The sequence below is a fragment of the Hippoglossus stenolepis genome, chromosome 24, assembly GCF_022539355.2.
Source record: "Hippoglossus stenolepis isolate QCI-W04-F060 chromosome 24, HSTE1.2, whole genome shotgun sequence".
NCBI classification, from domain to species: domain Eukaryota; kingdom Metazoa; phylum Chordata; class Actinopteri; order Pleuronectiformes; family Pleuronectidae; genus Hippoglossus; species Hippoglossus stenolepis.
Window position 1 is genome coordinate 440,157 of NC_061506.1, and position 11,686 is coordinate 451,842.

Here is an 11,686-nt window from a genome sequence, read left to right on the forward strand (position 1 = left end):
CTCCAGTCTGGGTCGTGCCGGCCACAGCGCCAAGCCATCAATCACACAGCCACGCCCAGGTATGTGGGACATGCAGCGCGTGTATAACAGAACTACGGAGAAGAATGTGTTTATCTAAAGAGCCTGTGGAGGATACAGGAGACTGGACTCAGGTGTCATTCATGTCAGATTAGTCATTGGCTGCCTCAGGTGTGAGTCACCTGCTCCTCCTTGTTGCTCCGTCTCTTTTCAGAGCTCCTCACTTACTTCAATCAAAACCACAGCAGAGTCCTCATGTTCCTCTATTGTTCAATGTAATGAGCTGTCACTGACACGTGTGCGATCACCATAACCAGAAGCTACACACAGTGAGGCTGAACAGCATGGTGCTGCAGCTGAGAGCCAACCAGCAGCCACTGTGACCTCCTGCTTGTTTCACTGTTTGTACCACAAGTGAATCAATGAGTTGATCTCCTCGATGTAGATGCTGTTCAGGCTGTTTAAATCTAATAATACATTTGGAGTCTCTGACAGCCTAAGCTAAGCTAGCTAGCTAGCTGCTTTTGACTGTGTATGTGCTTAGCACTGATGCTACCTAACTTGAATTAATGGGTGATATTGATTTTTCCCACTCTGGTCATATTGAATGCAGCATCAGGCTAAAACAAGCTAACAGGAGCTAGATGCTAGGTCCCTGTTTGGACTCACATGGCTGAACCTGCTGGGAACTGGTTTGATCAAGACCTGAGACCAGCTGAGGTCACAGCGTTCTGTTAACGTCATGGAATCATATCTCTATTATTTGTGTTAACTGTGGACTTCACTGACTTTTACTCAGTCTTCACTTCAAACTGTTTGAAACGTTATAGAAACTGTGCCATGTCTCTGCAGCTGTAGAAGAGCTGCAGTGTAGAGGTCGATCAGTTTGTTTCTTCACAGAGGAAATATTCACTTTCAACATGAACCGGAGCCAAAGTCAACAGAGCAGCTATGTGGTTCACCCTGTCGGAGACAAACCTGCGAACACCTGACTCCGTCTTTATACGTCTGACCAGCGTCAGGACCAATCAGGCGTCCCCGCTCGGCTCCGCATCGTGTCAAACTCTTATTGTGAAATGATTCAGGTGAAAACCAAGTGAGATGTGTCCAGTCAGGAGGTAGAGGAGACATATTCTGTTCATCATTTAATCAGAGTTCAGATCACTGTCCTCGTCGCTGCAGCTCCTCTTTTCAGCCTCTGTCTCAAACTCCTGTCTCTTTATGATTATAAGTGTTCAACATATTAAAGAGAAGATGAAATCAATATATATCAAACGTGTGACTTTATTCCTCTTTGTATGTACATATTTCACACAGAGCTGCAGGAGGCTCTGCTCTGCACACGTGACGGCAGCTTCAACTGTATAAATACACTGCAACTTTATTATTATTCATGTTATTATTATTATTGCTATGAATCATGCAACATAAAATACATTCAGCATCTCGGGAGTTTCTGCCACAGGACGACAGAAGCAGAGCTGTGCTCCAGTCGGAGGATTTGTCCAAAGTCAACTTTCAAAGTTATTTACGTTTCCATCAAAACTGAAACTCTGTCCAGGAAGGAGACGCTCGTCCACGTTAACGTTTCTGCTTCAACTTTGTTTCTTGATGTCAGAGCAGCAACCGAAACTCGCTTACACTCCAATAGAAACCAGTAGAATCATCCTCCAGACCAGCGTTCACGTCAGAAAAATACAAATCCATGTTTGGCTCAGTCCGAGCTGGAGAGGCTTCAGATCAGTTTCCTGTTGGGACCAGTAGAGTCCAGTAGAAACCAGCAGAGCTGAGGTGAGTGTGGCTGACGTCCACAGGAGAGAGAATCTAGTCGAGTCGAGTAGAAGCGAGAAGAGATCAGAGAGCAGAGCAAAGAGAAGAGGGAATGGGATGAAGCTGAAGAGAATCATCGTCTGAATCTTAACGCAGCGACTTTCAGCTCAGGTCTGATCTGTAAACATCTGTAAACATCTGTAAACAGCCTCTGTCCACTAACGGACATCTGGAGAACACAGTGGATCTGGAGCAGCTGCAGAGCCTCAGGAGGAGGAGACCAAACACAGAGACACACAGACTGTCCACACTGAGATCTGACCTCTGACCTGCTCACGTCACTTCCTCTACTCATCTGTGTCCGTTTAACAAAAGAGAAGGAGAGGGCAGCCGTCAGTTACTATTGAGCATAAATCACGTGTGATTACTATCTACACACATGTGGATCCACGACATGCACACAACGTGTTGTATGTAAATAAAGATGGATGAAATTAAAGCTCCATCACCCCCTGGTGGCTGACTGCAGTACATGGCATAAACCCTGCGTCCATATAAAAATATGCAGGAGGTTTTTATCGTGGAGGGAAAAGGTTTCGTGACGGAACTATCAGGACGACATGAGTCATCATCGTTAACATCTGGTCCGAAGAACAGAACAAACCTCCATCTGAGGCTCCTCCCCCTCTGGACTTCTAACTGTTTTCTTCTGCTCACATTAAACATTGATTTGACAGGTTTTGTTCTGGACTGAACGAAACACACGTCGGACTCAGAGCATCGCGTCGAGTGAGATGAACGAGTGATGACGAGAGAAGCAGAGCAAAGAAGAACAGAAGAGGAAACAGATGATCTCTGAGCTCATTGGCTGCAGGTGATGACCTCAGAGGACTTTCTATTGGCCGGGGAACATCCGCTGCTCATTGGGAAACGTTACGATGATCCACCCTCCTCGTTGCCACGGCAACACGACCTGTCCGGAGGCTGTAAGTGAGACAGAGGAAACAGAGCTTTACAAATCAAAAAGCTCCAGCTTGTTCCAACACACTGAGGTGACACTAAAAAATGAGGATTTCAGGTGAAAACAGAACAAACTGTCCTGTCCCTTTAAGAGGCGGCGGCGGCGCCTGCAGCGGCGCAGACGCTAACGGGGAGTCTGCACATGTCCCGTGTTCAGACATCGTGTTTGATGCTGTCAAAGATAAATCAGGAGCCGTGCCAGAACATGAGTGGAGCAGAATGTCAGAGCAGGAGAACGGAGATGTTTCAGAGCCGAGCTGTCAGGATTATCACCACGGCAACGAGGACCACACAGGGTCAAAGGTCACAGGCTGTCAAAGAACCCTGAAGAACGGTTCTGGATTAACATTCGTCCAAATACTCTGAAAAGACCAAAACTAAAGAACTGAAGACAGGGACGAGACAATCAGAGGAGGAGACTACATTTCCCAAGATGCATCTCAACTCTACGGGTTCTATGGGTTCTGTTGGTTCTGTTGATGCTCACGTTGTCGGTGTGATTTACAGTCTCCAGATGTTCTCCAGACAAGCATCAGACAATTTGTCAGGTTCTACAGGTTCATGTTTACACAACTAAAGGATCTACAAGATCCACTGATCCAGGTTCTACTGGTTCCACTGGTTCTAGAAGCTTAAACTCTGCAGCTTCTGCAGGTTCTTCAGACTTGTCAGGTTCTCCTCCAGTTCCACACGTGTTGCAAACCCTGTGGTTCCTCAGGTTCTACTGGTTCTGCCCTCTGTGCAGTCCCTGTGGTTCTCCTGGTTCTTCAGTCTCTGTGGTTCCGTCAGGATCATCTTGTGGTAAACTCTGATTTAACTCCACTTCTCTTGACGTCCAGATAAAATCTCATTTCGCCGTCGGTCATACATTTCCCTTCAACAATCGTGTCTTTGTTCCTCTGTGTTCTGCGATGAAGCTGCCGCCGCCCTCAGTGAGGCTGGATGATGATGTTGAGGAACTCTGGGTCATGTTCTCTGCGCTGCGATGGAACGCAGACGGAAAAACATTTTCTTTAAAAATCGCCTGAAAGAATTTTTTTTACGTCATGCTGACGTTCTCTGAAGCATTCCACGTGTGTAGATGAATTTGTGGAATGTATAAGAGTGTGTAGTTTGTGTAGCGTGTTGTTGTTGTGTTGTCTCACCCTGTGTCTACCTCTCCGTGCAGCGGGGGCTGTTGTGTAGATGTGTTGTTGTGTGTTATTGTTGTGTTGTCTCACCGTGTGTCTACCTCTCCGTGCAGCGGGGGCTGTTGTGTAGATGTGTTGTTGTGTGTTGTTGTTGTGTTGTCTCACCGTGTGTCTACCTCTCCGTGCAGCGGGGGCTGTTGTGTAGATGTGTTGTTGTGTGTTGTTGTGTTGTCTCACCGTGTGTCTACCTCTCCGTGCAGCGGGGGCTGTTGTGTAGATGTGTTGTTGTGTGTTGTTGTTGTGTTGTCTCACCGTGTGTCTACCTCTCCGTGCAGCGGGGGCTGTTGTGTAGATGTGTTGTTGTGTGTTGTTGTGTTGTCTCACCGTGTGTCTACCTCTCCGTGCAGCGGGGGCTGTTGTGTAGATGTGTTGTTGTGTGTGTTGTTGTGTTGTCTCACCGTGTGTCTACCTCTCCGTGCAGCGGGGGCTGTTGGCCAGTTGAGTCAGCAGACGAGCACATCTTCTGTAAACTGCAGCAGATAGAAAACACACATCAGAAGGTTCCTCAGCGTCAGGAGGTCCAGTCGAGCTCGATGCTCTGGAGACAGACGTCTGCGTCTCTGGACAATTCTTCTTATGTGAATTTGTTTTTCCGTCACGCTCTTAAAATACAACGACCACAAAATGTCCCGGCAGGAGGAGCTCAGGTTTCACTCTGATCATGTGACGCTGAGCAGAGACATGCAAGGATTCATGATGAAGATGAAGAAGATGAGGATCATTCATGTTCCACCACATCAACACAACTCTGAGCTGCTGGTGACAGTTAATACGACCAGTTTACACCTTCAACTGAAGAGCCTGCATGGACAGGCCACCACACACACACACACACACACACACACACACACACACACACACAGTCACTGTTTTATCAGTGAAATCGTGTCAGAACAGCAGCAGTTCTTATGATCTTAAATCATGCATGTAACTCAGTGTGTGTGTGTGTGTGTGTGTGTGTGTGTGTGTTTAAACAAGTCTTATCCTGTTTATGATCTCAAACACACTCCTCCAGCAACACTGAGGGGAGTTGAACCGACGACCAGTGAAATATCTGACCTGATTTAGTGTGTGTGTGTGTGTGTGTGTGTGTGTGTGTGTGTGTGTGTGTGTGTGTGTGTGTGTGTGTGTGCACTCACAGAGAGGTACGGTGCAGTCCCTGGTGTTGTGGTACAGTCTGTTGAAATGTTTCTTGCACTTAGGGTTGAAGTAAAGAGGACCTGCACACACACACAGACACACAACACACTTCATAAGTATCTGTTAATTACACAATTACATTTTATGAGTTTAATGTTGATGATGAAGAAACTTGCTCCAGTTGTTTAATTCAGATTTTATCTCATGTTGTCAAAGTGAAAAACATTAAAGGAGACATGTTCATATTCAGGTGATTTAACTTTATAAATGTTCACATGCTCTAATGTCCTCAGACTGTCCATCGCTGCAGCTCCTCTCTTCAGCCTCTGTCTCAAACACCTGCTTTCTGCTCCTGTCTCTTTAAGACCCCCCCTCCTGATAAAGTCTGCTTCAGCAGCTTCAGGAGCTTCAGCAGCTTCAGGTAGTCTCAACTTATCTCCTCACCATCTCTTTGTTCACACTGGATCCGTCACTTTTAAAGCAGAGTCATTAGCAGCGTGTCCCTCATGTCCAGTAACTTTCACTGTGACACTGAGGGAAACACATGAGATCGACTGAGCTCTGGAGATCTAAAGAGGTTCTAAAGGGACGTTCTAAAGGGACGTTCTAAAGGGACGTTCTAAAGGGACGTTCTGCAGCTTCTCTCCTCTGGTCCTGAGCGGTTCGTACCTGTCAGGTGTTTGATGAACTTCTCCTTGTGCCGTGGATCTCGAGGATGATTCTCTGAAATGAAAACACACTCTGATCAGACGCAGCAGCAACAGAACGATCACATGAAGCACGACCATGTGATGTCATGCCTCGTCCTTTACCGTGACACAAGGTCACAGATGTTGGTTTTGTAGTTTCAGTTTCAGAATAGTTTTTCAACTAAATTGAACTAATGACTGTGAATGAGATCAGTTTATTGTTATAGAGGAAGTGTCCTTGGGCAAGACACTGAAGCCTGAATGGCCCCTCATAGAAAAGGTGCTGCCCATAGATGCTCTGCATGTTTGTGTGTGAATGGGCGAATGGCAAACTGTACTATAGAGTGTAGATTTATATCGATATGAATACAGAGCATTTAGCATTTACAGAACACAGATGTGAGCCTGAAGCGTCTCCGTGGTTCACATCCACCAGCAGCTGCTCATTCTCTCCGACAACACACCGAGAAAACATCAGATGAAGAATTAAATAATGTCAAACCTCCCGAGGCTCCGACTTGTGACATAGGAAGCAGATAGTGAAAGTCAGGAAACATGTTGCTCGATGAAACGTCTCCACAACAGTGTCATTGTTTTGAACACAGGCACAGAACCTGCACTGTCCGACGCTGCAGCTGCTGCTTTCTTCATCCACCGCACGAAAGGTCAAACCTGTCTCATGAGCCACGGCAGCTTCACGGAGCACAGATCCAGGTCCGCTCGAGTCCGGGAGGCCAGACGCTTCCTCTTTCTGCAGCAGGTCAGGTGGTTTGACCTGCGTCCAAAGAGCCGTCCTCACCTGAGTCCTCTTGTCCGTTCAGGTGTGTGATGGTTGACTCTCGACCTCTTGTCTGTCTTCAGTGCGACTCGCTGACGCCTTTGTTCTAACAGCACAGTTCCTTTGATGTCAGTTTTATTCATATGGCGCCAAATCCTAAGTGAAGTTCTCCTCGGGCACTTTTCATATGGAGCCGGTCTAGACTGTGCTGGGTTCATGGTTTTCACATAAAGAACAAATTCCTCCATCACACGAGTTGTCAGCGGCCAAGAGGAAGGAAAACGTGGGGCGGCGGCAGGATGGGCGGACATTAAGGGGGGGGGCTTCAATGTGTATTTAACAGAGAGAAGTAAAGTGATAATAAAATAATGATAATGTTAACAGCAGGTAAAAGAGAGACAGTGAGACATGTGTGTATATATATATATATATACACACACACACACACACATGTCTCACTGTCTCACCTGCTGTTATTAATATCCTTTTTGGATGGTTGACTATTTGGTTGGTTGGTGGATTTAGAGAGGGAACCATCAGATGTAACACAAAGTTCTGGGCTGTCAGACGAGGAGTCATCTGACAGCCCCCCCCCAATACCCTAGGAGCAGAAAATTCGGTGACATACAAACAGACCTTTCCATTCATGAAGTGGGAAGAGTCGTCAGCCTCGTTGGACACATAGAGCTGAGTATCATCAGCGTAACGGTGGAGAGTTTATATAAAATTGGCCAAAAGGTGAAATCCAAATAGAAAACGGCAGAGGACCGAGAGCAGAGCCCTGGGGGACTCCATATTTCACATTAGTATATGATATATTCTACTGTGTCCTTACACAGCCAGTCAGGAGCTGGGTGTGGAACGCTGCTCTGACAGAGGTGGGCTCTTTAATGTGGTTTCAGTGGATTGACGACCCCTGAGGCAGGAACAGAACGCACTGTCAGAAAGGACGGCTGAACTGTCAGAGCCGGTTCCCTCAAGTCAAACGGTTTGAAGCTGAGGGAACAATTAGAGGCGTCGATGATTCATAAATACTACTCAGAAATGTCGTTTAAATCTCAGCAGATGTTTGCAGAGGGTCGAGGAGGAACCACCAGGAGGTCAAATCTGTGAAACTCTGTCACAGCAGAAACTTTCTAACTTCCGTGTCGGATCAAATCCCGGAGGATATTTCTAGAAAATCATGAGGTAAGAATGTCGAGCAGCTCAGAGTTCAGCGACAGTGTCAAGACGACTGATGGAGTGAAACCAATCGGCTGTAACCTTCACTCTGATCATCCAATCACATCGTCAACACCCCCCCCTCCAGTTCAGCTCTGAAGCTCCTGACCTGCACTTTCTAATCTTTTCACCATCGTGATGTGAATTAAACTAAAGTAGTTTCTCAAATGCTATTTTAATTTGTGATGAATTAAATAATGAAAAGATGTTACAAAGAAAAGTCGTGGAAGTGACCGATGATGACCAGGACCTCGGACAGCTCCTCATCCCCCTGGTCTCAGGTTCAGCACCACGGACAGAGCTCACGTCAGGAGAAGAAGTCGTGTGAGCACAAGAAGATTGAGTTCAGGTTCCAGGTCCTTCTCTTATATCTCCTCTTCATGAAAACTCATGAACAGAAGTTGGAGGTTTGAAGAACAAACAGTAAAACATCTTCATCTCCGTCAGACGCTGGAAACAAAGGAGCTTATTTCCTGCTGCATTGAAGTGATCATTTCTTTTATAGCTGTGTAATCAGGCAGCATCAATGTGCTCTCTGTCCTGAGTCTCACTGACGACACGTTACTTCTGAATTAAATGTTTTCCTCATGTTTCAGCTGAAGCTGCAGGAACGACACGCATGTCTCACGCTGAGCCAGAGACTGAGGTAAAAACATGGACAGCTGTGTCCACAGGCTCACGTTAACAAGACGCCCGAGCAGAAGCAACCGTTTGTCATCAGCTGACGACGTTAACGAAGCGTGAGTGTAAACGTGGTGAAGAGTCGAACTGGAGCTCGACTCAATGATCCAGACGACAGAAGAAGGATCTTTGAAAACAGAGTCTCAGAGTCTCAGGGCGACGATTCTGTAACTCATCGTCTGTTTATTTAACATCATACCTTTAAAATTCTGTTTGTTCTTTATTATATAAACTCACTGTTGTTTTTTTACGAACCCTCTCACATGGATTGTGAAGCTGATCTGAGCCGGTTTGTGTTTTCTTTGTACAGACTCACTGTTTGTGAGTTTTATCTGATTGTGGTGACAGTTTGTTTATTTATTGTATAAACTCAGTGTTTGTTCATCAGGACAAATTCACTCCTTGTTCAAGTCTAAACCAACATTGATTCACATCATCCGTTACAACGTTGTGTAACTGAAAAGACGATGAACTTGTTTAACGTTGGTTGTCATGGAAACGATTCAGGACATGAACAGCTGCTGCAGCTGTGACGCCTCAAAGTCCGAACAACACGCCTTCACCCTCATCACCATGACAACGTGTGCTTTAATGTTCAACGACCACAAAATATAAAAAATAAGTTTCAGAGAGTTTCTGTGAAAACTTGTTGAGTCGACTCTCAGAAGTTCATTGACTCAACAAGTCAAAAGAAAACTGCTCATTCTACAAGTTCATTGAACTTTGACAACTCCGATATTTGTATGAGATCAGTGAAGTTACTGATCGATGAACCTGCGCCTCGTTAGTGACTCACTGGCTTTTTATTAACGAGCATCAGGGGAAGTTCAACCAGGATCTCATTTTGTTTTTCTACGTTTGTTAGTGACTCATAACCTCCTTGTGTCAAAGAGTAACCACGGTGACATCATCTACCTGTTCACTGCAGATCCTATCAGAACGTACGGCTATAGGGTTATTATCATTATTATTATTATTTTTATTATTACTGACCCAGTCCATGTTGTGATCCGCTCACTCTCTCTTTCCCGCCGAGTCCCACCGTCTTCTCCGTCCTGGTCTCGGTCCTGGTTTCCGTCCTGGTCTCCGTCCTGGTCTCGGTCCTGGTCTCGGTCCTGGTCTCGGTCCGGGCCCTCGGGGGCCGGCCCACCAGCTCCACCAGGCTGCGGCCCTCCACACGCCCCTCCGCCCTGGTGCTGGAGCCTCTGAGCAGAGCGGCCGCCGTGCAGCGTCCGGCGGCCAGCAGCAGGAAGAGGAGCGCCGACAGGACCTGGGGCCGGGGGAGCATCATGGCTGAGGACCTGAAGAAACACAAACACACTTAAACACAACAGGAAGTGGACGGGTCGGAGCTCTTCATCACTTCACAGGACCTTCATCACGACTAACCTCCTCCTAAGACTCTCTGATGAAGATCATGTGATGTGAAGGAAAGGTCCAGGTTCTCATCTGAATTAAAGCCTTTCATTGTGTTTACACCTCCTGTCATCCCCCACCTGACCACTAGATGGAGTGACACGAGAAGTGATGACCACAGGTAAGAAAAGTTATTAGGATAAAAATATGTTGCGATATTAACGTTAGCATACAGCTAGCAGCATTAGCTGTAGCACACGCTTACTAACTCTGTCCTTCGTCTACACATGTCGGGGGCATGTGAGGGGGTGTGGCACATTCATGGAGGTTTGTTGTTCGAGAGATTTAACGTCTCATAAACTGAGTAAACAATAAACAAAGGTTCACAAATAAGAACATTTCAAATTTAAATGTGTTATTTACACTTTTTCTACATATTATATACATCAATATCATAGATAGAGAGATAGAGAGAAAGATGATAATCAGATTAAATGTGATTATAGTTGAAGACATTGTTCAGTTTAAAGTTTCTGTGTTTTCATCAGAAATAAATTCAGAGTCTAAAGAAGATAACGAACCCCAGTGATGACATAGAACTAGAGGGTATAGAACTAGAGGGTATAGAACTAGAGGGTATAGAACTAGAGGGTATAGAACTAGAGGGTATAGGACTAGAGGGTATAGAACTAGAGGTTATAGAACTAGAGGGTATAGAACTAGAGGGTATAGAACTAGAGGTTATAGAACTAGAGGGTATAGAACTAGAGGGTATAGAACTCTGACACAGCTCACAGACCTTTACCTGAGTTCCTCTCTCCGCGGCTCTGCGCGCTCCTCTGGCCGCTCAGGACGCGCTGATCCCGGCTTCTCCCTCCGGCTCGTCCCGGTCAGGGACTCCTCGCTGTTGTGTAGTTGCTGTGTAGTTGTGTAGTTGTGTTAAGTTATCCCGGGTTACTCTGGGTCCGAGCCGCGTGCCGAGCTCCGGGGTCCGGTGGCATCTTAGACGGTGTCGGGTCTGAGCAGCGCCTTCATCCTCCTCCTCCTCCTCCTCCTCCTCCTCAGCCGCTCCTTGTGTTTCTCCTGCTCAGCTCCGTGTACGATGCGCGCTCCTGCTCCTCCTCTGCAGGAGTAACCTCATCCTCACGCGCTGCTTCTCTCACACGGAAATACAGGAGGGAGGCGCGTGCGTGCTTATGTAGGTGAACTTTGCCAGATGTTGCAGCAGCTGTTGCGCGGCGCAGCGCTCTCTCTAGTGGACGAACGGTGAACTGCAGCAGCAGGACGATGATGATCATTTTAACGTTAAAACTTTTTCCCACAAACAAACAAACTTTAGAAACTCGACTCATCAGAAACTCTCCCAGTTCGAGCAGGAGCGTCGCAACAGGTTTCACAAAACCAGCAGCTTTCTGGGGCCGAGTTCCTCACAGGTGGTTGAGATGTTCCAGGAGCTGTCTCCTGTTGTCTCAGAGAAGGTTTCAGGAGTTTTGTGGAGGTTCTCTGGGGTTTGGGATGTTCCTCCAGGAGGTTGAGGAGTCTCTGAGGAGGCTCCTGTGGTCATCAAGGCTGAGAAGGTGCAACAAGATCTTCCATGAGCTCAAAGGGACATTCAGGAGCCGGCTTTGGATTTTAGGGTTTAAAAAGTTTGGCATATTCTTTATTTCAAAAACAGTTTCTGAGTTCTACCTCCTTAAAACGGATTCTTTCACACGGGTCACGACTCAAACATGATGAGACAACCCAGTGCAACACAAACACACACTGTACGACAACACTACACAATGACGGACTCACAGAGTAATGACGACTGGAAACGAGCC

The 11,686-nt window shown here is 46.6% G+C and overlaps 1 protein-coding gene across 3 annotated transcripts; it reads right to left on the reverse strand.

Moving 5' to 3' along the window:
• Nucleotides 1-1,282: 1,282 nt before the first annotated feature.
• On the reverse strand, nucleotides 1,283-11,686 carry alkal2b (ALK and LTK ligand 2b). Of its 3 annotated transcripts, none has more exons than XM_047339077.1 (6): nucleotides 10,663-11,686; nucleotides 9,501-9,808; nucleotides 5,808-5,861; nucleotides 5,138-5,218; nucleotides 4,397-4,468; nucleotides 1,283-2,772 (listed from the first exon to the last, which is right to left on the reverse strand). In XM_047339077.1, exons 2-5 carry the CDS (start codon nucleotides 9,796-9,798, stop codon nucleotides 4,404-4,406), a joined length of 498 nt encoding a protein of 165 aa, XP_047195033.1. In that variant the 5' UTR covers nucleotides 9,799-9,808; nucleotides 10,663-11,686; the 3' UTR covers nucleotides 1,283-2,772; nucleotides 4,397-4,403. The 3 variants fall into 3 exon arrangements, with proteins under 3 accessions (XP_047195033.1, XP_047195032.1, XP_047195034.1); XM_047339076.1 differs by having other exon boundaries at nucleotides 10,669-11,685; XM_047339078.1 differs by lacking the exon at nucleotides 10,663-11,686 and adding an exon at nucleotides 9,897-10,012.

Coding starts and splice junctions, on each gene's coding strand:
- alkal2b (XM_047339077.1), bottom strand. CDS start 9,798: ATGATGCTCCCCCGGCCCCAGGTCCTGTCGGCGCTCCTCTTCCTGCTG. Junction 5,862..9,500: donor CGGATCACAACATGGACTGG/GTCAGTAATAAT, acceptor TTTTCATTTCAG/AGAATCATCCTCGAGATCCA. Junction 4,469..5,137: donor GGACTGCACCGTACCTCTCT/GTGAGTGCACAC, acceptor TATCTGCTGCAG/TTTACAGAAGATGTGCTCGT.